The sequence below is a fragment of the Peromyscus eremicus genome, chromosome 14 (assembly GCF_949786415.1).
Source record: "Peromyscus eremicus chromosome 14, PerEre_H2_v1, whole genome shotgun sequence".
Classification (NCBI taxonomy): domain Eukaryota; kingdom Metazoa; phylum Chordata; class Mammalia; order Rodentia; family Cricetidae; genus Peromyscus; species Peromyscus eremicus.
This window is the reverse complement of record NC_081430.1, coordinates 51,086,036-51,112,447: the sequence shown is the minus strand read 5'-3', so window position 1 is coordinate 51,112,447 and position 26,412 is coordinate 51,086,036. Positions and strand designations below refer to the sequence as shown.

The following is a 26,412-nucleotide window of genomic DNA, read 5'->3' as shown; positions in this document are numbered from 1 at the left end:
ATTAAACACGAACTATGTGCCAAACTCTGGGGATGGGGATGGTACATGCCCCCAAGCCTGTCACCATTTACAAGTAAAATATATATGTGCACGACTTACTGTAACATAGAATAGTCACAGAAACACAGCCACTCGTGACCAGGGGCAGAGGAGGATTTTGACTGCCCAAAAAGGCCTTTTGCAAGACCTGTCAGATGGTACAAAAGCATCACTTTGGTGCTCTTGTCACAGGGCCCAGTAGGTTCCCTGCAGGTTCTCAGAAGCACCAGGCTCTGTGATCCTCCCTGGAGCACTCACACCCCCCAAGGACTCATTTCCCCCTGAGAAGCACATTGAACTTCCCAGAAGAAAAGAGGAGACTCTTGCTAAGCACCTCATTTTAAAAAGGGGTATTATCTTGTGCTTTCAAAGTCCTCCTCAAGAGAGTGGAGCAGATAAGAAGGAAAGCCCTTGTCTCTGAATAATTGCAGCCTTAGAGGGGGATCTATAAAAGTCCTGAAGAGATGGTTGCCAGGAACTAAACGCTAGTGCTGGAAAGTGACTTTAAAAAGCCCCAGGCTCACAAAGATAATAAAAATGCATTTAATAGTCTGTCAGCATACAGCTTAAACGTATACTGTGTCTTCTCTCAGTCAGTGCATTACAGGTTGGAGAAGACAAGTTGATCTGGGAAAGTAGTCAACTGCTACAGTGTGAGTGTACCCAAACCTTGGTGCTCTTACACGTTTTATGAAATGTAACTCCAGGAGGCGGTGCTCTGGACCAGTGCAGAGACTTCTCTGGTCCACTGTGCAGTCTACAGTTTTGAATGGAGTCCTATCCAAGTATTAACAAAGGCATAAAATCCATCACTCACAAATCTGAAAAAGTTATCATAAAGCTTATAGGAAAGCACATCCAGGAACTAATGAGTTGAAAAATTAGTTTTAAAAACAATAAGACTTTTCTGGGCATAGTGGCACATGCCTGTAATCCCAGCACTCAGAGGGCAGAGGCAAGTGGATCTCTGTGAGTTCGAGGCCAGCCTGGTCTACAGAGCGAGATCCAGAACAGCCAGGGCTACACAGAGAAACCCTGTCTCAAAAAAAAAGATAATAATAATAATAATAATAATAATAATAATAATAATAATGACTTACCAGACAGTTTTGGAAAGTGTATTAAAATAAAAAAAAACAATTGGCACAGTTTAACCATCTAATTTCTAAGTGCACTTTGTAATGTTCCTTACAAGCTGCCTCTTTTCCAAAGATAATGACAAAAGCTTCAGTCAGGCGTCACTGGACTCTGGTGACTTTTGTTTGTTTTTGTTTTGTTTTATTGCATTGTCAAGAGTAGAGTTTTAAGAAAAAACACTACAAAGTTCTCAAAAACCCTATTTATTCTCTATCATCAAAAATAGCAACAGGGGGACTTTATACAACTTTTCTGTGAGTACCCACCAGTCTGTTTTTTTTTTATTTTTTTCTTAAAAAAAATAGAAGTTAGATAAAGAAAAATGATTTGGTTTTTTTTTTAAAAAATAATGTAAGGAAACACTTAATCAGATAGCCCAAGGAGTCATCAGAAATATGTGTAGCAAGAAAGCTTCGTTTGTGGCCCTCTCCGGCCTTTGCACGTCTTTATACTAAACTAGAAAGAGAATGTACAGTACCAATGTTCCCCAACCTGCGTGGATCAAATGGTTTGTTTTTTATACCCATTATTGCTAAGCCAGAGTGTTGACACTGGAGCCGAGGAGTCCACTCATAGAGGATAAAATTGAGAAGCGGCTTCCGAGGACTGGATCTCCACCTGGGCCATTTTGAACTGGGTGCACTGCAGCCATTTGCGGAGGGCAGCCAGGCTAGCACTGCTCTGGCCCGAGCCGGGCAGCGTCCTTAGGCTGTGGTGGTTCACGTTGTTCTGAATGGCCTGGAGACGGAGCTGGAGGCCGGCGGATAAGTGCTGTTAAGAAAAGGGTAGACAATTCAGTTCTTCGCACTAAGTGCACATGTCAGGTAGGGATGGGCATGGCAGTCAGTCTACAGGTCTGGCCTGAAGCAAGCATGCCTTCAAATCTGGCAGAGCTGGAGGTGCGGGTGGGGATGGGGTGAGCCTGCTCTATGTTACTACAGTTATCCTGGCCCAACTCCATCCAAATACTGATGAGCTCATGTTGACTCACTGCAATGGGAACATGAAGCTGACGCCCAGCACCTGGCCTCATATTCAGCACAGGGGCCTAGAACAGTGGTTAAGTGTTTGGGCTCTGTAGTGGAACTTCCCAGTTTCAAATCCCAGTTCCCCTGGGGAAGCTGTGGGAACAGGGTCTATTAGTCTGTATTAAGTTCCGCCCCCCCAGGTGGGGACATATTTATTTCACAGCTCTCTAAGACAAGTGAGTTAACAGATTTTCTAGAAGGGGACCTGGCCCATAGCAGATGCTCGGTAATGGTCTCTCTGTGTCCATGACAGTTGTTGACACAGGGAGGCAGTGTCAAAGCTCCTCCTTCCCCGGTTCCTCACCAAGCCCTCCTGGCCTGCCCTCTGTACTTGGTGCCATGTGAAATTGCCACAGATTAGCACAAAGCAGGTGAACTGTGGGGCTGGCAGTTTGGAATGCCTCAGGTAGGAAGGCTAGCGGCTGGGTTTGAGAGTGAAAACCAGAACCGGAGTAGGTTCTAGTGGTCTGTACATCCCTGCCCTGTGGTCTGTACATCCCTGCCCTGCCGGTGGCCACAGCTAGCTCATCAGGATGCAAAGGCTGTCCACACCGTTGACAGCTGCCCTGCTGGCTTTTAATATCCCAGGTGTCTGGAGTCCACATCCCTCTCCTTCCAAACAATATGGCTTCCCAACCTGGGGAAGCAGATAAAGCAAGAGTGTTGCTGCCCTCTTCCCCTCCCCCATACTCCAGGTGCCGCAGACAGGCACCAGATGTGGACGGTGCCGTGTTTGGCTCTCCCATTTATTGCCAAGCCCCACTATATTTGTCACTAAGGGGTATGTGTCAAAAATGTCACCCCCCAGTGAGACCTGGCATTAGAAAATACATTCACCTAGGGGCCTCCTTCCAGGACCTGGGGTGCTATCCAAGTCACTGTTCTTTATGGTCCCAAATTTCCTCACGTGTAAAATGAAGAAGGTGGGTTCTTTCTAGCCATTCCTTCAGTGTTACCCTTTTTTAATGGAATTCTTTCCATCCCAGAAAATCAATCTTGGTTATCAGATGACATCACCGGGTAAGCTTGGGCCAGACTCCATAGTTATCCTCCTTAAATAGGGTTTGTCGTGGACTGAACCTGCTCAGACCTCGGGGCAGTGCCTCCTCCATCCCTGCGCCTTCATCCACAGTGAGCAGTGGGACCAGGGCTCCTAGTGATACCCTCTGCAGGTCCCTTACCTGCCACAGGTCTCCGGTATTATCAACCCATGAGACAAGGAGTAAGCCAGAATCGTTCTTTCTTTATAGACAAGGGAGTAGCAGTGTCCCCTATGGATGCTCCGAGGTTCACTGGAGGAAGCAGACCTTCCAGACAGCGCAGGGGACCACTTACCTTGGTATTTGACTGAATCATTGGCAACCACATCGGGATGAGCTGTGTGGAGAAAGACAGGAGGCTGGTTATTGCTGTCTCCCATTCTCCCACATCCGCTTGCATTACTGCACGGGACCGCAGGCTGCTCCGAATGCACTCAGCACCACAAGAGATGTGTGCTTGCCACAGAGCCGCTGATATCAGCAGCCTCTTTCTCAGGCCAAACCCCACTGAGATGGCACCATTCAGAGGCTAATAAGCACCCCACGAGCACTTAAAACATACACTTTAGAGTAAATGACTGATGGTCTCTTGAAAGCTACCAAGCACGGGAAATTAAATGTGTATTTATTTAATTAAATCCCCACTGTATTGAAATGGGATTTCCTTGTCAGGATCTCTAGAGCCAAGGCTCTGAGAGAAAGGGTGACTCGATTTGCCTGTAGCTCGTGAAAGAGTATCCCAGGGCAGGGTTCAGAATACCGTTGGGATACAGAATGTGTCTATGACAGGAAAAAGAGAGCCCCGGAGGTGCCTGATTAGGGTGGGAAGCAAGACAAGACTCACGCACAGCTCCAGGGAGCGTGCAGAGGAGAGGAGGAGGGAGTCCAGAGGTGCTGGGGGCAGGTTCAAGGGAAACCCTGGAGAAAGTTTAGAAGGCAAGGTGGAGCTGGGGACTTTTAAAGTGTAGGTGCCCACAAGACAAGAGCTTGTTTCTGTTGTGCCTCTGAAGTGCCCCTTCCTTGGGGTCATATAACCCCACGACAACTGCCTCCAGCAGCAGCAGCTCCGCACTCTCTGTGTTGACCTTTCGGTCACATTTCAACCCAGTAAAATGTGAGTAAATGTTCGTAGCTCCATAAATCTAGAAGTCAGGGAGAGCACATAATGTCCATTTTCTGATGTGTCCCCAGAAATCTCATTGGTGACGCGTAAATGGGGCAAGCGATGACCATCCAGTAAGTTTGGAAATGCTGGTTTATTTTGGCACTTCTCAGTACCTTCATACACTGATAGGCATTGCGACACTTCACTCTGTGTTCCTAACTGTCACTCCAACACAGCAGTGGGGATGTTATGGATTAAATTGTATTTCCACAAAATCTGCATGGTAGTCCTAGCCCTCAGTGACTCAGAATGTGGCCTTATTTGGAAATGGTGCTGTTGAAGATGTAGCCAGTTAAGATGGGGTCATACTGGAGCAGCAGGGCCTCAATCCAATACAGCTGCAATGCTTATGAAGAGGGGAGTCTGGACACAGATACCTGGGGAGAACACTATGAAGAGATAGAAGCAGAGGGTCACAAGCCAAGCGATGCCAACGATCTGCCAAAGGCTGGGAGAAAAGCAGGAAGTTGTCCTCTCACTGTCCCCAGAGAGAGCCAGCCCTGATGGTGCCTTGCTCTCAGCCCTCCAGCCTCCAGAACTGTGCAAGCATATGCTCCTGATATTTAAGTCACCCAGCCTGAGGTCCTCACCATGGTGGCCCCAAAAAAGAATACAAGTGCTTTGGGAAGAGATAAAGCATGGATACAGCTGTGGGAGTGTGCAGAGCAATAAGAGGTGGGAAGGATTCATGGGTACCGAGGGGAAAGATTCTTAGAAGAGAGTCATGAAAAAGAGGTTTAGAAAACAAACCTCCATGAGCCCACAGATGACCTTAGATGCCCCATTAGGGGAATTGGGCCTTATTCCAAATTCAGAATGCCTCCCAAAATTGGGGCAGAGTGGCACCCCACTCATCATGAGCAGAACCATGATGGAGACAAACTCAGAATACCTCCCAAAGAGGGGCAGAGTGGCAATCCATTCACCATGAACCACGATAGAGACAGTTGAAAGATGAAGAAAGACATGGAAATTGGAGTCAGTCCAAGCAGAGACTGCTCGGTGGTCCAGGTGAACCTGGAGTGGTTTCTGGGCATGCAGAGAGAGTCTGCCTGCAGAGGCAGCCTGCAGTGGTCTGAAGATGAATCTGTTATTCCACATGGCTGAAGTCTGCAGGGCAGACTGGAGAGGAGAGCTGCACAGAGAAAGTGGGGGAAAAAGAGCTGCACAGAGAGACAGGATGCCACAGATCCACACAGGGTCGGTCTCCCTGCACTTCAGCTGGATACTGACCAGTGCACGTCAGCAGGAAAAACACCCAGCACTGAAGACACAATAATGCAAAGTGACTCGAGGGAAATATCCCTGGCTGGTCACACAGAGAAAGAAGAGTCTGTGCTCGCTGCATGGGTGGGAAGTGTTTACATCACAGACCAGGTACCCATAAGGATGGGGGCTATCTCTCATGGTGCTCCTGAAGAGGTACCAGCCATGGAAGATGTTGCTCCCATCTCAACTGACAAAGCTGAAAAGCGAACCTAGGAAAGGTTAAAAGATTTGTGAGTAATTTAATTATGTCACTGAATGAGCTCAAGAATGTACAAATGAGTATTAAAAACAGCCAATACCCCAAAAGTCAAATCCACAATGTCAAGAATCCAATTTAAAAAAAAAAAAAAAACACCCCACCAGACAAGGCATGCAAAGAAACAGGAAAATGACCCACAAATGAAAAAATCAGTCAACAGAAGACAGACCAAAATGCGCAGACAATAGAATTAGCAGACCAGAATAGTAAAAGAATTGTTACACCTATTTTTAATTAAAAACAGTTGTTGGATAATTGTGTATGTGCATGCGCCCGTGCGTGCGTGCGTGCGTGCGTGCGTGCGTGCGTGCGTGCGTGCTTGTGTGTGTGCATGTGAGTACTGTGAGTATGGATGTGGAGGTCAGAGAGCAACTAGCAGGAATCTGTTCTCTCCATCCACCACATGGGTTCCAGGCGTCAAGCCCAGGTCATCAAACTGGTGACAATTCGAGTGTCTTTGCCTGCTGAGTGTCTTATCAAGCCTACTATGCCTATTTCCAGGAAGATCGAAAAGAAGAAAGGCTGAGACTGTTGAATGGAGGCACTGAAGATAACAATTAAAGAAACAATGAGGATGCTTCCCCAAATTTAAAAAAAAAAAAATCTATAACGGATGAGGAAGGATAGGAAGTGTGCAGAGTCCTGCTGGGAATACTGTAAGCAAGCAGACAGTGGGTCACTGTAGCATGAATCTTAAAAGGTCTTATTAATAAAAACAAACCTGGACCCAGGTATTGGGGTGAATGCTGGAAGATCAGAGAAGCAGAACAAGCCACATCTAATCTCACCTCGCCAATTCCTCAGCTGATCCTGTTTCCTCAGACTGGAAGCCTCTGAGTCCTCATCTGAATGGATTTCAGCTGAAGTGCTGCTAAAAGCCTAAAAGCTTAACCAGCTCTAGCTCCTGGTCCTCACGCCTTAAATACCTTTCTGCTTTCTACCATCACTTCCTGGGATTAAAGGTGTGAGTCACCATGCCTGGCTGTCTCCAATGTGGCTTTGAACTCACAGAGATCCAGACGGATGTCTGCCTCTGGAATGCTAGGATTAAAGGCATGTGTGCCACCATTTTCTGGCCTCTATATCCAGTGGCTGCTCTGTTATTTAACCCCAGATAAGTTTATTAGGGTGCACAATATTTTGGGGAACACAGCATCACTACAGGTCACAACACCTCTAAGCTACTGGGTGACTGTGAATCTAGAGCCCTGTACCCAGGGACACTGGATTTTTAAAGCATTGCAAACTGGGTGTTGTAGTATAAACCTGTATTCCCAGGAATAGAGGCAGGGGCATTACTGAAATTCAAAGCCAGCTTGGTCCCATATAGTGAGACCTTGTCTCAAAGTACAAATAAATAAATATTGCAAAATGTTTTTGAGACATAAAAAGTGAAAATAATGAATTACCAGCAGGCTCATGTAAGACATGTTTTTTTTTTTTTTAAAGTGGAAATGGGATGATAACAGAAGGTAGACGTTTAAGCCTGAAGAAGTAGAAAATGGCCAGCATGAGGCCTGGAGAGATGGTGGCAAACATAGGGCCTGGAGATGGCTCAGTGGTGAAGAACATGTCTACTCTTATAGATGGCCCAGGTCCAGTTCCCAGCACCCATGTCAGGTGGCTCACATGTCCTTGAGATATGGTGATCCTCAACTATAACATTAGTTCATTGTTACTCCATAACTGTAATTTTGTGGCTGTTACGAATCATAATATAAACATCTGCTACGTGACCACTGCTCTAAATGCTGGTGTTTGAAAAGAAAATTCTCAAATTGATGGCCCAAATTTCCATCTTAAAAAAATGAAACAAAAGAAAATTATAATCAGAATCAAATCCTAAAATTCTCAGTTAATCTGAAGAAAGAAACAAAAATGGAACAGAGGGAAATAACAAATGAGAAATACAGAAAACAAGTGAAAAGCGGATACATTTCAACCTAACAATGTGACAATATACATTAAATGAAAACGGCCTAAAGACTTTAACGAAAAGGAAGAGACTATCAAATTGGATGCTTTTTAAAAGACAATTAACTACACATTGTCTGTAAGAAATACACTTTAAATACAGACATAGTTAAAAAAGATGGAAATAGATTTACCATCCTAACACTAGCCAAGAAAAATCTACCCTGCTTTTATCAACATTAGACAAAGTAGCTTTTAGAGGGAAAAATTGCCAAGGATAAAATGTGACATTTCATAATATACAGGCCCGATAAGCAAACTTTCCAATTATTATAATACATGAATTCAAAACTGATAGAACTGGAAAGAGACAGAGCAAATCCACAAATTACAGTGCTATCCAGAAACTCCCTTCCCAGAGAGTTCGTAGAGCATGGAAACAGACTCGGAAGGAAGGACTCCAATGGGACAGAGACTTGATCAACACTCAACAAGTTTGCACTAACTGACAGCAAACCCCACACCACCACATCAGGCCCATTCTTCTCTAGGGCATGCAGAGGAATGACTAAGACATATCATATTCCACACCAAAATCAAGTCTCAGAAGTTTAAGATGATTGAAATCACAGAGAGTATCTTCTCTGCCAAAAAGGGAATTAAGGAGAAAGTCACAATGGGAGGGTCTCTACAAGTAGTCAAATATCTGGAAACTAAACAATTTACACCAAATCATCAGGGATGCCAAAGAAAGCAAAGCAAAAGAGCAGTTAGAACATCAACCTACATGAAGTAACACGATGTACAGTCATTTTGGTGGTTCACCCAGAGCTTTGAAGGAAATTTAGAGTGCTAATAACTGATCATATATGCTAGAAAAGAGACAGGACTGAAATCAGTGAGTTGCATCTTCCCCTAAGACACTAGAAAAAGAAGCACAAATTTAAGATCAGGTTTAAAAGAAAGAAGAAAAAAAATAACAGCAGCTACACAGTGAGTTTCAGCTGAGCTCCTTGAGACCCAGCTCCTACAACAAAAGAGGGGTGGGAAGTAACAAAGAACAGAAACAAGAGAGGAAAATGGATCCAACCCAAGCAACAGTTACCTGTTGTTTCTTAATCAATACGCAATAAAACTGGTAAGTTTCTAATCAGACAGATGAAGAAAGAAATAAAGGCACATGTAACTGGCAGCTGGAATTAGAGTTAACAAAAGTTGCAAGTGAAATGGGCACACTAGGAACTATATGGACCAAGTTGTTGACCTAGGTGAACTGGAGAAATTAGAAAGACATTGCCTGAATGATCAGGAGGAGCAGAGTTATACTTGAGTAGCCTCTATCTGTTTCTAAAGTCCATAACTTAAAAATTCATCCTCAAAGAAAACTACAGGTCCAGGTGGGGCTGCTGGTGAATTCTGCCAAATATTTGAGGGGAAATAATACCAATTCTATACAAACTTTTCAACAGAGGAATACTTCCTAATCCGTCCACTAGGCTGTTGTTACTAGGTGCTAAGGCAAATACAGTCACTAAATGAAAACATTTAGTCTCTCTTTATAAATATCAATGCTATCAAATTGAAAGATACAAAAAGGATTTTTCAAAGCTGCCACAACTAATAGAATTTACCAAGCTGTAGGGTCCAGGCTCAACAGAAAAGTTAGCTGTATTCCTAATACTAGCAATGAACAATTGGGAGTTTAAATGCAAAAGAAAAGTCATAGTAGGACAGAAAAGTGACCTGTTAGTGGGTAAAATGACAGACATATGATACAATCGTTTTGGAAATATTTCTGAGCCATGTGGTACTTCTGAGAGAAGATGAACACATACAAACATAAAGATAGAGTGTGCTTGTGGGTCAGGAGACTCCATATTGTTAAGACTGTAATTTTTCCCAACCTTGGGACTCAACGAAATCTCAACAAAATTCCGAGCAGTCTTATAGGAATTGACAAGCTGATTTTAAAATTTATCTGTGAAGGCAAAGTATAAATGTCAACCCACTTTGAAAATGATGAGTGAAAGACCATGACTGCTGTGAAATGATGGTCATGCACAATGCGGCATGGAGGTAAGGAGAGCAATGAACCCAGGCAGCAGGGAGAATAGGCTTCTGAAGTCATCCTCTGACCTCCACATGTACTTCATAGCAGCACACCCACACATACACATGCACATGCACTCCACAGTAGTACACACAGATATACACACATATGCACACATGATCACACATGCACTCCATAGCAGTACACACCCACACATACACATATGATAGCAATGCACATCATAGCAGTACTTATACATATACACATGCACTTATGATAAATAAGTAATTTTGAAAAGAAGCAAAAGATGTCAAGGCTCATCAAAGCACACAACTTAAATATGTCCAGTTTGGCAGGTGTCAATCATGTAAATTACACTTTAAAGAAACTGCAAAAAATAACATCAGGTCGGAGCATCCAGCTGCTAGTTTTTCTCACACTGTTGACTTTTTCCTATGTTGAGCTGGGTAAGACATATCTCTCCCATTTGAACCAAAGACAGTGCAGTGTCTGGTATCAGCTGAGTATTCCCTGCAAATGGGCTGCTTTTCCCCGGCACAGCCCAAGATAGCGGGGTACCAAGAGTCTTTGGTGAAGAGTGGCACAAACTAAGAGAAACAACTGTGCCTTTTGCAGTGCGGTGGTGGTGATGGAGGCCAAGACAAGAAATGTAGAGTGGAAGGTAAAGAAAAGAGGTGGCTGGGAGGAGAAACCATCAGTGGGATATAGAGGAAGGATGACAGCTACAGAGAAGGAGAAGCTGGAAGTGGGTGTAAGCTACTGCAGATCTGCCTCTCAGGTTTGACCCCCTGTGGTACAGGTAGCCATGCTCTTACCAGGTTCTCCTTACTCTTTAATCTGACATTATACTCTGATGTTTCCGGAAAGATGATGAATGCATGAATTCTCTTCTTGTCCACTTACTGGTTTAAAATATCAACACACAAGGCTATGTCAGAGAGAGCAGCATGTAGCAAGTCAAGCAAGTGCACGGTGATTTCTATGGTTTTCTGGATGGCTCTTGCCAGATGAGGCACTACCACCTGATTGGCCATAGGGCTGTTTCCAAAGCAATGTTCCCCGTCTGCTTTCACTCCTGTGAACAGCAGCCATGGTCTGACACGGAAGAATGCATCGCAGTGGTATAGTGAGAGCAGACACAGCAGAACAGCCACGTGGGAAGATCCTGCAGAAGCCATAGCCTCCAACCATAGCTTCCAACCCCTCAGGTCTCCACACAGTTAAACTGAACCCGTTCTTCACCCTCTTTAGACCACACATTCAAAACAAATCCATATATATTTTTTAGCAGTCTGAAATGATCTATAAAAATCGTAGGGTTTTCCTACCTTGACAAAAATGGTTGAATTGCATTCTTGCAATGCCTCCATTAAACTAATCACATGGAGACACACCATTTCTACCATCTGAAACAACAAATATCAAAGTCAATTCCATTTCCGGGAAACTAGAAACCTTGTAAACTTATCATCAGTCACAGAGGACTGGTACCCTGCACCCAGAAGGTCTCCCTGCTTAGTGACCGGAGCCCACAGAGTAGTTTCCATTCACCTCCAAAACCTTACACTGGAAACAGACTTTCTAAAGAGCCGGAGGCTTTGGAACGGTCCTTCCATTCTCCCTCAGAGCAGGCTGCTGATGGAGCTCAAGGATGACTCTCACGGATTTGCAGGGCACCATGATTCCCGTTGGGGACACACAGCTTCACCTTCATTCTCTGCACCCTTCAGGGTCATCATTTCTCCATCTTGATCCTTTCTCCACTCACAGAGACGTCTCTCAGGGAGTGGCTCAATGCACCCCAGATCTGACTCTCAGGTCTCATCCCCCATGGTACCCGTAGCCATGCTCACACCAGATCAGACAAGACTGTGTCCCTCCTTGGAAATTCTTAGGGATGGATTTTAAATCCCAAGGAGGTTTTACTAGAAGGCTTTACTGGGTTGAATAAACGTTTCAGAAAAAAAATTAAAATTCATATGTAACATTATATGTAAAAAGTGCTTTAGGGGCATGCTTATTTGTAACATTTGAATGTCAAGAGGGATTTGGAGGAGAGCATTGACACCAAAAGGCTGATGCTGAATGAAAATGCTAATCTCTCATATATCCATGTAATGTGGAAAGCTTCAGTTTTGGTTTCTCCAAAATAATGTAACAGCCGATCCCTGAGTTCTTTTTTGGCCACAGAACTGTGACCCAATAAATGCAATTATCTCCTTAGAACCAGGAACTGTTTTTGAACCCTAACATGAGCATGACCTTCCTTGACTGAACCAAACATCCCTCCATATGTAAAACTGTAGTACTGTCTAGAGAGAAATGCAAATGCTTCAATAAGGAAACTACATAGTCCTCCTTCCTTCCAAAATGGTAGCAGAAAACATTCCTCAATTAAGACAGCATACCCAAATACCTCTGTGGCCAGGGCAGCGTGGGATCCTGGGCGGGTGGCATGGGATCCTGTGCACACTGGAATGTGCTTCCAGCTTATGACTCTTCACAGATTAGCACTCTACCCATGGAGCCCTTGTAGCCAAGACACTGGCTGCTGCCCCTTCAGCCGAGAATCCTCCAAAAACCAAATGAACCCCAGGGTCTCTCATAAACAGTTCCCACACACCTCCAACTGGCTTCAGGGGGACCATCCAATTTTGTTTAATGAAGTGGGTACAGGCTAAACATTGCTCAGATGTTTCCAGTGTAATCTTGAACAGCCCCTCTCTTGGTTTTGAGACTCGGGTAGAAAGGACTTCCTGTGGTCAGTCTGCTCTCAGACTACACCAGAAAGATTACCTAGTGGTGGAAGTTCACACAGATTGCTTTGGAATCCAAACCTGACGTGGCTTTTTCTCCTAATGATCTGTCTTTATACCATCTTAAAGGTAGAAATCTCATACAGAGTTCATTTAGTGCTAGGTAGAAAAGACAAAATGTCTGCTTTGTGTATGTTTTTTTTTAAATATTCATGATCTATAACATGATGCTTTGATATAGTGGCATGGCTAAAAAAAAAGCCACTTAACACACACATTGTATTGCATACTTATTTATGGATTTATGACTAGGAGGGGTTTAGACATTTTGAGTTGTTTGTTTGTTTGTTTGTTTGTTTGTTTTTCCGCTCAGAAGGATCTTCACGGACTCACCACTTTGTTGTGGGCCATCAGCTGAAGGATGCTGGGTGTCACCCTACTCCAGAATTCTAGTGCTGTCAGTATTGCTGTGAAGCTGAACTCGTTCTGATTTTGGACGTTTGTGGCCACGGCGCTCTGCTCGCAGTACACCGTCCAGAGCTGAGCAAAGGTGAAAGCGTGGAAGAGGGAACACATGTGCAGCACACAGGTCTGGAAAGGAAGAGGACGGCTGTTGCTCCGTGCTCCTGGGAGCACAGAAGCACAAAGGAACGACCCCAGCCACCACCTCCTGCTTCCCTGCCTTGGATCGGCATTTCTCTGTCAGCGCAAGTGTGCCCGGAGAGAAAGCCTCTTTTCCAGGAGAACACACCTAAGTTTGCTGAGTAAATCTACCCACTGCCCTTTCTTTTCATGAGACTGACATCTCCCTCCCTAAGCTGGGTTAGGAAACTAGCCGTCCTATTTTGCCATGTTAGCGTATTTCCACATCTATGAAAAAGGGATAATAGTAAGCCCGTTGAAGGGGTCGGGCAAGGAGTAAAAGAGAGGCAGCCGAGACCTTCTGCTCTGCACTTGAAATCACATGGCGGCAGAGCGGTGTCGATGGAACACCTATCTGTGGAGGGCACATATTGCTACAGCTCCTACAACATGGAGGCTCTCCACAGACACCTCCACGATTCTCTAGCCATCCTCCTGTCTACTTTACAGATCCACATTACTGAAGCTGAGGATAGTTAAATAACTTCTTCATGTTCACAAACGTTGTGGGGAGCAGAGGAAACCCTGACTGACTTAAGTCTTGAGCCAATGTGTGTTATTGACATGGGCGTGGCAGTGTCAAGGAACATAGCCTCAGATCCATGGGAAAACAGCAAAGCCTTCCCCCTGCGGTGAGGCTCAGAGGGATGGCAAAGCATTCTTCTGTTTGGTGTGCAGATGTTGATAGTGTATGCACAACCATATCTCCCTGTCCCCAGATGTTTACAGCCTGAAGACTGCTCCCCTTACAGAGACTGCTCCTACTGAGATTAATTAAATGGGCCTCCTTGTCCAGCTGCAAACCACAAACCAGCCTCCATGTTTATCTGTATGTAATAAACACGCCTCCTCATTCAGGTATATGCAATAACCCCACCCCTCTATTCGACTCTATATGATAAACACACTGCGCTTCTGGGAAGTGTATGCTTCTCTATCAGATAGTCCAGTCTGTCTGATCCCAGCTTTTCTGTGTATCTGTCTTTTCTTAATTCCCCCACTATCCTATCAAGTCAAGTCCCTTGAGCCATGTAAGGATGGGATTCAAAGGTATAGTACCATCCTTAAGGCTCAAACAGGTCTGGGTGGAGAAACCAGTTCCTTTCGAAAGCCTCATGTGGATCAACTGGGTGGGCACTCTTATTTTCTCACAGAGCTTGCTCTGGCCTGTCTCAGCTTCTCTTAAACCCACTGGGATCTCCTAGAGCTTGCCTAAGCTCCGGGACTGGCCCTTGGCTCCGGGTAGCTGACTTGGGGTGTCATGACTTAGATCTGCCTGGGCTTTCCTTTATTCCCTTAAGGCTGCCGTCTGTCTCTGCAATTTGCACACTTCCTCTGTGTGGGTGATTCCACTAGGCTTCACTGAGCGCCAGGCTAGCCTTATTTCCATGCTGTGTGTTCATGTGTCTTAAGGGATTTGAGTTGAAAAGATAGTACATATTCCCCCCACCTTTATCCTTGGTTCTGAAAACCGAGCACAGAATTTTTATTGTATTTGTAGCCTGTTATTTCTTTATATTGTTGTGAGACAAAAATGCCTGGGAAACCAACTCTTCCTTGCCTCTATAATTTATCTCCATAAAAGTAAGCCAGAAAACAATTTAGGGGGAGAAAAGACAGCCTGGGAATTTAAACAACTTTAAATAAGGCATTAGCACAGAGTTACTTTCCTAACAGCCACAGGAGGGTGAGCTAAAATGCCTTTACTTCTCAGAAGAAACTAATTGGCTGATAAGGGTCTCCATTAGCAATTCCAATGCACTTGGTCTGAATCTTGCAGAAATCACTTACCTTTGATTGCTCTGGAAATCCAATTAGGATAACAATAAGGTGGTCTGCAATGTGGGAGCCTGCATCCAGAGGTATGGGAAGGCAGGGAGAGGAGGCATTGGGACAGACCGCATTATGTGTGAGGGACCCCAGGAGCAGCCAGGACAGCAGACGGATGTGGGAGACACACTCGATGAATTCTTTAGGTCTGCCAGGGAAGAAAGGACGTATTAAGGGAGACTTTATGTTTTCTCTTTCCTTCAATGCCCAGTGAATATTTAGTGGAAGAAGGGATTAAGGTGTGGTCTCGCGGGCAAGTACATAAAACAAAACGCCAAGGCCAGAGTCTTATCTATTTGTCTTGCTTTCTGCTCTAATCCTGTATTTTCCCTTCAGGAAGGAGCAGCTTTGGTGGGACAAGATTCAGTATCCTTCAGCCAGTCTGGCTGTCTCCCTGGCCTCTTTTTGAATCCTTTTCTTTCTTCTCATCAGAAAGTTCTCCCCTGGCATTCTCTCTAGGGGGAGAGCGAACAGAGCAGGAGCAGACAACACATCACGTGACTTCCTGCTCTGGCTGGCCACTCCCATGAACCTTCAACACGGCCATGAGCTCCAGCTGAATCTCAGGGACCCAGGAACACTTCTGCTTATTTGCTCAGCCCCATTTTAAATTTACTTCATATATGTGGGTGTTTTGCCTCAGTGTGTGTCTGTGCACGATGTATGTGCAGGGCCCACAAAAGCCAGAAGAGGGCGTCAGATCTCCTGGGACTGGAGCTATAGACAGCTGTGAGCTGTCCTGTGTGTTCTGGGAATCAAATCCAGGTCCCCTGGAAAAGCAGCCAGTGCTCTTAATCATGGAGCTGTCTCTCTAGTCCCCTCGCCCTTTAAAAACAAGAAGTGCTGAGCTCACCCTTGCTGCATCGCAGAAGGAGGGTGGTAGAGCCAGGGCAGGTAGCGGACCACAGCTTTGTTATCTCGGTGGTTGCCCCGGGAGATTTCCATAGCTGCGATCTGAGCTAGGCCCACTTTGAGATGGCCACCGAAGGTATCCTCGTGCAGAGGCTGGGAGCACGTCTTCATGTGGCTCTGTCAAATCAAATGACACTTTGGAGGTCAGGTCATTCCCAACCCCCACCCCATAGCACTCCAGGCACAGGCAGGCAACCTGCTTAACTTCTTAAATGTTTTCCCACTGTTCTTAGGCTATGAGCTGGGGGTGAGGGTGGGGCAGGACGGGGCCAGTGGGACCAACCAGTGGCCTACAGAGTCAGAGTACCTATTGTCAGGCCTCTGCATTAGTCCACTTCCTCCATTCTGGGCTCCCTTGTGCTGGCTCCGCTGCCCACTGCCCACTCTAACTGAAATACTACCTTTCTTTGCTGAATTGCTCAAATGTAGCTCAAGTATCATTTTTCTCAGAAAGCCTTCCCTGAGCTGCCTGGCCAGGTCCATGCTACTATCTACTGCTTCTTTCCAGCAATTGTGAAAGCCACAGTTTTATTTCAGCTTATATGAAATATTCACTAAATCTGGCCTCGTAGCAGACCATGAACTGAATGAGGACAGCTGCTGTGTGTGTATCTGGTGTTCACTCCGTCCATGCCATCTGAATGCCTACGACAGTACTAGGTAGAATACAGACACTCAATACGTGTTTGCTAAGTTAATTTTGAAGGTTTCTTTTGCTCAGGGACTTGAGACATAGGTTCTAGAGCCAGTTCTATTCCGAGTAGCCGATGACCATGGATAATAAGCCAGTTGGCACTTAAGAAAGCAATGCTGGAATCTGCCGCTCTGGCCAGAGTTCTCTGCAGAAGTTCTCCTCTTCCACAGACACAGTCAGCTCGGAGATATTGTCCAGAGCCCCAGCTAACAGACTGCCCAGGGCAAGGAGCCCTCATCTGGGAGAAGAAACTCCATCAAAGGGGTATTGGAGGTCTCACACACACACACTCCTTCCCTGCCTCCTGCCTGAGAATCAGAGACCCTGGCTGCGTGCTTGTGTTATGACACGTCCTCCATCCTCAGAGAGGTACCCCACTTCTGCAATGCGGACTCTGAATCCTCTCTTCAGGGGCCCCACCATGTAATGTATCCTTGGTGCTGGGCCCTAAACTCTTCAGAGCCACTGCCATGCTCTTGTCTGTCTGTCTATCTGACCATAGTATTATTAACGTTCCTACTAAACTCCTTGCTTCCCAGGAGTTCATCTGAGCACCCCCCTTGAAAGCCCCTGTCCCAAACCCTGTAGCTCTTTGAGGGTTTTGATCTGCTCCCTAATATGAATTAACGGTCAGAGGGTTGGATTGTATCAACTTTTCAACTATCACTGGTGTTTGTGAATATTGTTTTCAGAAGTTTCTGTAAAACAAGCTCAAAATGTTTAGGCAACCATTGTTGCCTCTTCTTTTTGTATCAAAGTCGTTTAAGTTCACGTAACCGGAGCCAGTGACTGGTGACCAGGATATGACTAAAGGACAGGAACGCTCACTCCAGAACGGCTGGGTGTAGACCGGGCACTTTCCACCCTTGTTTGCACTGTTCTCCTCATCACTGTACCAAGAAACACCCTGGCTGCCTGAGCCTAGTGAAGAAGCCATGCTCTCAGCTGGTGGTCTCCTGAGGCCACAAGACTACTGTTTGTCACAAAGGGAATCGTTCAGTGCCACTCTCTGGACCGTGCTCGGCTCATCGTCTGCCCTTGTCCAGAGCCTCCCTCAACTCTTTCAGACTAGTGATCTTTTAGCTCCCTGGTAGGACCATGGCAGAGGAAGACACCCACCTCAGTTGTTTATCTCACCATCACACCCCCCTCGCTCCACAACCACACCCCTCACCCCCCATCACACTTCCTCACTCCACCTCATCCCCTTTGCCCCACCACGCCCCCTTACCCCCACCACACCTCCTCACCCCCCACCACACTTCTTCACTCCACCCCACCCCCACTTCCCCCACCACACCCCCTCACTCTCTACCACACTTCCTCACTCCACCCACCCCACTCCCCACCACACCCCCTCACCCCCACCACACCTCCTCACCCCTCACCACACTCCATCACCCCCACCACACCTCCTCACCCCCACCACACCCCCCTCACCCCCACCACACCCCCCCCACCCCCACCACACCTCCTCACCCCTCACCACACCCCCTCACCCCTCACCACACCCCCTCACCCCCACCACACCCCCTCACCCCTCACCACACCCCCTCACCCCCACCACACCCCCCCCACCCCACCCCACCTTCTCCCCCCCACCCCACCCCCAAACAATAAGTTCAACAATTGCACTTGTTCATATGTAAATTGAATTTTGTTCTATCCCCTTCATTATTTCTTAGAGAAGTTAGCAGACACAAACAGTAACTGGCTTGTGTGTGTGCGATGGGCCACATCTTCCTGTGTTGTTTCATTATCTATTTTGAGCACATTAGACAAGGGAGGAGGCTGCTGACCCCCTTGGCAAAGGAGGAGACAGAACTGGAGGTGTCGAGGTAGCTCTGGCTGGATAGAAGGGAATCCACTGGGGCTCACAGCAGGTCTGGGGTCAGCTCTGATGTCACCAACTTCTGAGGAGCGTGACCTTGACAGCAGGACCACATCACTCAAGCCTCAGTCTCCACATTTTTAATGGGGTTTGTATTGAATAAGGACATGGTAGAAAGGAGCAAAATATTTTAAAAAAAACTAAACAAAAAGCTGACACCACGAGACTCCTTTTTTTATTTTGCAGAACTACTGGACCCCAATTCTTCAGACCCCCAAGAAATGGGCTCATTCCATAGTGCTGCAGCTGCTTCTGCGGGGACCAATAAATTTCCTTGTGGGTCTACATCAGAAAACCCTCTGGGCTTTGTGGCTCTAAGGGGAGATCAGGCGGACACCGGCTTACCTTGAGCTTGGTTAGGGTGTGCATGTCTGCCATGAAGTCCAGCACTTCACTGACGTACTGCCGGATGCATTCCATCGCGGCTGTCCCGCACTGAAACACAGGGACACGGCTCGGCCACAGCCCCACTTGGGACTGTCACCACACTCTCACTCTAAAGCGGCTTCGTGTTCTGTTACCCCCCCCCCCCACACACACACACACACGCTACCCTCAGTACAAAACTGGTTTAGAAGTTTGGGGTAGAGACTAAAGAAACTGGAAACCTAAAAGGAATGAAATGAAGTGCTATTTCCACCAGGCGATTGAAGTGATGCTTGCTGGCTTTTAAACTGGTCTAAACACAAGAGTCCGCCTAACTGATGCTACCAGAGCCTCCAGGGAAGTCTTGGATGCACGTGAGATGTGCCCCACCAGAGACAACACCGGCATAATCATTTTTGCCTCCCCTGTACACATGTCATATCGTGTTCGCAGAGTCAAAAGTCCTTTTCAAATCAAGTCATGGCTTGACTTCATATGCACAGTAGGTGTGTTATTAAATAGATACTTGTATTCATTTTGAGTTCTTCCTAAGCTAGACAACTCGAAGAGAGAAGTGAGACGGTACCTCCTTCCTACACTTCAAGTGTGTTTGGTCAGTTTCAAAAGAGAAGAAAAAGCACGCTGTGTGGCAGGTTATGGACTGGCCGAGACCTGCTCTCGGGGAGCAGTGCAGTGAATCTGGGATTCAAAGCGAAACAGAGGAAAGTGGATGGACAGCCTTGCTGCATCAAAGCTGTGCCTGCGAGAGAACCCACATGTCAGCTGCATAATGCGGATCAAAGGCAAGCAGGCTTTGAAGCCCCGTGAATACCCTGCTAACGGCCTCTCTGGGTTTCCTTTAGGAAAATCTGGAACATTACAGACTTAACTAGCTCACCCAGAGACTTGCATTTCCCCATATTCATGTAAATCTGCACAGCGCTGAACTGTATCACCTCCCCTCTCTTCTAGAATGTTCCGCTTGTCAGTTCCTCTGACAGGATAACAAATGGTAAAATAAGGTCAGTGGCCAGTCTGTCAGTGTTTTCCAAGCATTTCACATGTTCTAAGGTTTTCTCCTTTTAATTTAAATCCAGTGAAAGAATTATAGAAGGGTATTGTGCATCGGCTTTTGCAATATGAATCCTTCGATGCAAAAGCAGGACTCCCCCCACCCTCGATTTATTCCACTCTCTCTGACCTTTCATGTATCATGTAAATAAGAGGAGAGACTTGGCTCTTGAATTTCTTGAAAGGGATTTGTTTCTTTCATAGGCAATATTTTATACCAGTCCAACTAGGCAAATGTCACTGAAAAGAATCACTAGGAATATTATTCAATATTTACCATTGCATAGTTAGCTCGTTCCAGGGGCAGCGACTACATCCAGCCTTAAAACCCACCTTAAGCTCGGGAAAATCTTGGGGAGCCATCTACACTTTAAAAAGCACAAGCTGGTAATTGCCAATCCCTCTTTCCTTTGTAAGACGTGGCTGTATCTTTAAGTGTGTCCCCAGAAAAAGACAGAACACGGGGCTGTGCTCTGTCTGTTTCAGAGGGATCTGTCTTGCTCTGACGGGAAACTGGTGACAAAGGAGCTGGGCTCTCACTAACCTCAAGCACGTGAGCTGAAATCACTCACACCCAGCTCTTCACAACCCATTGGCTTTAAAAGCCGTATTTCTTCCACTATCAAAACAGCACAAGTTCATATAGAAAAGTGGAAAATGCAAAGTGGCAAAAAGAGCAATTTAAAACCCCATGATCCTAGACCCTGCCTTTCTTTTCTGCAAAAGCCGCTGCTCCTATTTCCTCTCCAAGACTCTACTGAGGGCACCTAACGCACACGGAACTGCTGGAGGACTAACATGGCCTTAGCTCAGTAGCCCTTCAGTTACACGCATCACAGCGATTCCTGATGGAGGTGATAGTCTTTTGAAATCTTTGCTTGACATCCACAGAGCCCTGGCCCGACTTCAACTAAACAGCGGGGTGATGCTGGGTATTCCCCGTGTTTCATGTTTTTGTTATTTTAAACGACACATCAAAAATTATACTTGATTGTAAGATATCTAGGCCCCTTTGGTTCACACATTTCTAGAAGTAAATCATCAAACTGGCCTCCCCAAGGTCAGCTTCGGCTCCCACCAGGAGCTTGTCAGAATGTCACCTGCCCTTTGCCATCAGTGAGTTAGTAATCAGGAATCTGTTGAGGAGGGCGGAATGGGAGGCTTTGGCCAATGGGGACGAGGTTCCGATGGAGTGCCACGGGCAACACCAGTGCCTGCAGCTGGCAGTGCTGGTGTACTTTTACACTGAGGGTTGCTCTTATGTGAAGTGTTATCACAATAGTGAGATCCTGTAGAGATGACGCGCACAGGCATAGGCTCTGGCGAAGGCGCCATAGTGTCAGCTCATCTCCAAATCTGTCAAGTTTCTACAGCCGCTGACATGTCAATCAAACCGTAAGGTTCTTTTCTTAAGAGAAAGAGCAACATTCTGCTGATTAGCCATTTTACTCTTATCTTTTTATATATTATTTTTATTGTACTTGAATTTATTTATTTATAATTCTTTGGTGGCAGGTGAAAGTAACGGGTGCCTGTTGTGGCTGGAGAGTTTGGCTCAGTGGTTAGGGCACTTGTTGTTGCCAAGGACCTGGGTTCGATTCCCAGCACCCACATAGAGGCTCACCACCTCCTCGAGGGACCAAGCATGCATGTGGTGCATAGCTGTACATGCAGGCAAAACACTTATATACATAAAAACAGTCCAAATAAATTTTTTAAAAAGACGTCTTTTGAACGGCCTCGTTAGTGTCACTGGAAAGGGCTCTGGAGGAGGGTCCTGTAACTGCAACTTTGTGGGTGGTGGTAGATCTGCCTTCTTTTCATTGATTCTGACCAACTTTTTGCAGAGTAGGGGTGCATTTCTTATCAGTCATGTAAGTAGGCAAATACAACCTCTAAGGAGTTAAACAACACAGGCAGAGAGTGTGCAGAGCCCACTGGCTGCCCAGGTCCACTTTTTTTCTTGGCATATCACTGCACCACATTTCCCATCCTCCTTTGCAGCTGGTGTGTCCTTGTGTAAGGCCAAACAGAAGAGATATGGACCTATAAAAGCCTCCCGTGTTTGGATTTGCTTCTCTTTCCCTAATCTGATCCCACCCCTTCTCACATTATACTGACATCTGTTAAAAGCCCTTTAAAAATGGTGCAGTAATTCTCCTCCTGTGAATCTATCATAAAGGAAGAGTCTGAAGTATAGACTCCGTTTTAAGAATAAAGATGTTAACTGCATCTCAGTTACAAAAGCAGCACACTAAAAAACAAAAAAAACAAACAAACAAAACAAAAAAAACACCCACAGGTTATGTTTGTTAATATTATTTTGTTGCTGTTGTTTTTAGGGGGTTTCTAAGAAGCCCCCCTGGTCTGTCACTTGCTATAAAAGCCACCATGTCCAGCATTAATAAACAACATTTATTTGCACAATGTTTAACATACATTATCCCAGTAAGTTCTCAGCATACACGATATCCTGTTGCATCCCATTCCATGGGTGACAGATAAGTGGGGAGCCACAGTTTAAGTGACTTGACCCTAAGGTCATCACTAGTAAATGCCGAGTCTCAAACTCGGGTCCCAGTCTTAAGCGTACATTCCTAAACACTGTTCATTGAAATAGGAAAACACAGACCATAAACTCGGCCAGGACTTACACCAGGCACGGAGGCTATCATCTGCTTGCTCAGGATGGTAGATTCAGCCAGCTTGGTTCCAGCATCTGCACAAATAAACTAATAAAAAATTTAAAGGTGAATTATTTTAAGAGCACTCAGTCATAACTAACTTATAATCTTGTTAACAGGATTTAAATTCATTCATGTTTACTTTCACTATGGTCCCCCCTCCAACCCCTGAAATACCAGAGTTACTAATCATGATGGTTCATTCTTTTCAGCTTAGAAACAGCATGAACATGTGTATGCTAACTTCATGTAAAAACCCAGGACTGAATCAAGGGAGAATGTGGTGGTGGTGGTGGTGGGGTAGCTCTTGGAGTTCCCAAGGTGCCCAGGCCATCCTGCAGCCTTTGACAGCTGCTGGCAACATTCCTGGACTTTCATGACGTCTATCACAACAGCACAATTCAGAGAGAAAACAGAAAAACAATGGGTGTCAGAACAAGCGCTCTGTTTCTCCCCCTCCAAGAACTCTCCATGTCCATCTTCCTCCCTCAGCCTCATTCACGAAAACTTGCTTGTGCTGAGAGTGCCCGAGTCCTGCCCCAAGCACCCACGGGGCTTCCACACACTGGCATTTCAGCTGCCTTCCCCTCAGACTGCAATGACCAACCGCTTGCTTCTCAACCTGCTAGGAGCTCTCCACAAGCACAGTCCTGACCTGACCCTCCCCAGAGCTAGCCTGCTGTCCCAGAGCAGCCCAGGAAGAGCTAGCCTGCTGTCCCAGAGCAGCCCAGGAAGAGTTTATGAATCAATCAGTCAATTACAACTTAAGATCATGATGAGGATGGACTTGCCAGATTATAATTTAATTGGCTTTCATGATAGACTTTGACAGGTGCTTCCTACTTAATCTAACATTCGGCTATTTATGGTTTTAGGGGAGAAAGTTAAATAAAGCCCAGAGATCGCTGAGTAATTAACTCCTGTTTGATTTCTCTTCTTGGCCTCTGGCCAGCTATCCTAGCAACTTTGGAATCTGCTGTTTGCAGAATTCAAGGGCTCCGAGGAGGTTTTGACAGAAAGCTGCAGCTTCCCATGCATTTGGAAGGTGTGGGGAACCTGAGTGGGTCCAGACACTGGAGTGGAGCTACACAAGTTCCATCTTGTCAAACTGGATAAAGAAACAGCAGTTGGAGTCAAGCAGAAAGGCTCAGGGAGGCCTAAGGAGAAAATCTGGGACAATGGAATAGAACATTGGGTGAATTACTCAGGGGTCCAGATCTGAGCATGTTAATTGGCTGCAGGTTTTGGCTAATAAGGAGGGAGGCTCTAAATCAATGGCCTTCTGAGGCCCAAGCTGAAGGGCCAACTAACGCTGTACGTCAAGTGTGGGAGGTGCAGCCATTCATGAAAGGAACTTAGCTTTAGTACCAAGCTGGGGTGGGGGGTGGAGAGCCGTCCTGAGGACTGCCCCGCAGAAGTGCACACAGAGCCTGGTAGTCCTCTGTCTGCCACCTAACCTGTTCATTTCTAGTGCTGTATAAGGAAATGTCCTGAATCAGGTTTAAACACCAGAAAGCCTTTATTTAACTTTGTCCAAAATCTGTAAGCAAAAAACAAAAACAAAAGAAAAAAAAACCAGTGAAATGGGTAACATTTAGCAGAATAACAGAGTACAGAAGTGAATACTCCCAACCCATCTCCTGGCAGATGCTGCATGTTGTCTCACAAAATGACGTTTCCAAAGCTGTCTGAGTCTGCAGTCTGAGACGGATGACCTACAGCTAAGTTCTAAACCCGTCAGAACGTCAGCGTGAGTGCCCATTCTTACATAAAAAAGAGACTCAGCAAAGAGGCCACGGTGAGATGGAGCCCCGCCTAACGTTGGACATAAAGAGAGTTCGAGTGGCTTCTCAGGACAGCAGAAGGTCCTGGTCCTCAAAATGCATTTGTATGGCCTAGTGGCCACCGAGCAAGGCAGGGTCAACACAGAAACACAAATGTGACCACTAGGATCCACCTCCAGCAGGTACCTGCCACACTGTGTACTCAGATTCAAATTGTCATGACTTATACAAGTCAAACTAAAAAAGAAACTTTACTTGTAAGGGAGTAAAAGTGCACGATCCTCTCAAAACCCAGGTACCATCATCAATGTACTTCAGTCTGGTGTGTTTTTACAGCATCTGAACAACTGAACTCAGTAAATCCGTCATTTTATTGTAGCTGCCAACCACAAACCGGCAAAGCCCTCCACTGTAACTGCATAGAACTGCTCAAACATCAACACACAACAAAATCGGAGGGAGTGAAGTAAGAACTTTATACTTTCATGTAACAGCAATGAATAAAAAAAAGATGCCATGAATTTGAAAGAGAGCAAGGAGGGGTGTATGGGGGGCTTTGGAGGGAGAGGGAAGGGAAGGGAGAAAGGATATAATTATATTATAATCTCAAAAACAAAGTTCCAAAACAAAACCATGAGAATTCTATGCTTTCAGAAAGGAATACACCACTGAAATATGCACTCCTCCATAAGAACAAAAGGACACAAAGAAGTGCGCCATCCATTATGCGTCATTACTAAATTCATCATCACCAAAAAAAAAAAAAAATACCCAAAATAGCACGTCTCTGTCTCCTCCCTCCCATAGGGCGGTTATTAGTAACTTAGCTGGTATTAACAACTCGCTCAGCGGTATGAATTAGAAACAGCAGCCATACCTTTGTTCTCAGCCCACAGCTAACCTATTTTTAAAAGAGAACCTTTCACCAACATGATCCCTCAGCACTTAGATGTGCAGGTATCCCACAGCGTGGGAGGGGAGCATGCCAATTAGCAGAGTGTCTACTCTCTACACAGAGGAGCAGAGGAAACCCATTTGGATTTGAAGTTAGTCTTTCCAGTGACTTTTAATGAGTTATTGTTCTATTAGGGAAGCTTTCTTTTAGTCCTCAAATATAACGGCCTATCTATCATACATCAAACATCCACAGTATGGAAGGGAGGTCCCCAGGATGCCACCAGCAAAAAAGAATTTCTAGGAATTGTGGAATAGACCAGTACTGTGACTGCCTTGAAGTAGGCAAGCGTTCACTGTTGGATAGGAGTGTTTTGGAATATTTGTTTAACTATGTAAAGATGTATTATATTCGTTTAACTATGTAAAGATGTGTTGCATTTGTTTAATTATGCAAAGATGTGTTACTCTTTTACCTTGCCTGTCTAAGGCACCTCACTGGTTGAATAAAAAGCTAACTGGCCAATAGTGAGGGAGGAGGTATAGGCGGGACTTCTGGGCAGGGAGAGTAAGGAGGAGGAGGAATTTAGGCTCTGGGAATAAAGAAAAAGTGACACCAGGAAGATGCCAGGGGCCAGGCAGACAGACACAGAGGAAGCAGGAGAATACGTCATACAGAATGAAAGAATGGTAAAAAGCCTGGAGGCAAAACATAAATGAAGAGAAACAGATTAAATTAAGTTAAAAGAGCTAGTGGGACAAGCCTAAGCTAACGCCGAGCATTCATAATTTATATTAAGTCTCTATGTCTTTATTTGGGAGCTGGTTGGCAACCCGAAGAAAATTCCAACTACATAGGAGTCTTTGGTATTGCCATCTTATTGAAACACAATTAAGGTATGTCCTACTCATGGGAAGAATGTAACTTACCCCTCTAGTCTTACCTCATCTGGGGTAGAACCCCAG

At 45.6% G+C, this 26,412-nt stretch overlaps 1 protein-coding gene across 2 annotated transcripts in view; it reads right to left on the bottom strand.

The window, feature by feature from the left end:
- Nucleotides 1-1,437: 1,437 nt before the first annotated feature.
- Unc79 (unc-79 homolog, NALCN channel complex subunit) overlaps nt 1,438-26,412 on the bottom strand; it is a 192,915-nt gene continuing 167,940 nt past the window's right edge. For both annotated transcript variants that reach the window (XM_059279488.1, XM_059279489.1), the window contains 8 exons: nt 22,739-22,816; nt 18,993-19,082; nt 16,004-16,179; nt 15,112-15,298; nt 13,072-13,269; nt 11,251-11,328; nt 3,540-3,581; nt 1,438-1,947 (listed from right to left, as the gene is read on the bottom strand). In XM_059279488.1, coding sequence (XP_059135471.1) covers nt 1,747-1,947; nt 3,540-3,581; nt 11,251-11,328; nt 13,072-13,269; nt 15,112-15,298; nt 16,004-16,179; nt 18,993-19,082; nt 22,739-22,816 — 1,050 coding nt within the window. In that variant the 3' untranslated portion in view covers nt 1,438-1,746. The remainder of the gene's footprint in view (nt 1,948-3,539; nt 3,582-11,250; nt 11,329-13,071; nt 13,270-15,111; nt 15,299-16,003; nt 16,180-18,992; nt 19,083-22,738; nt 22,817-26,412) is intronic.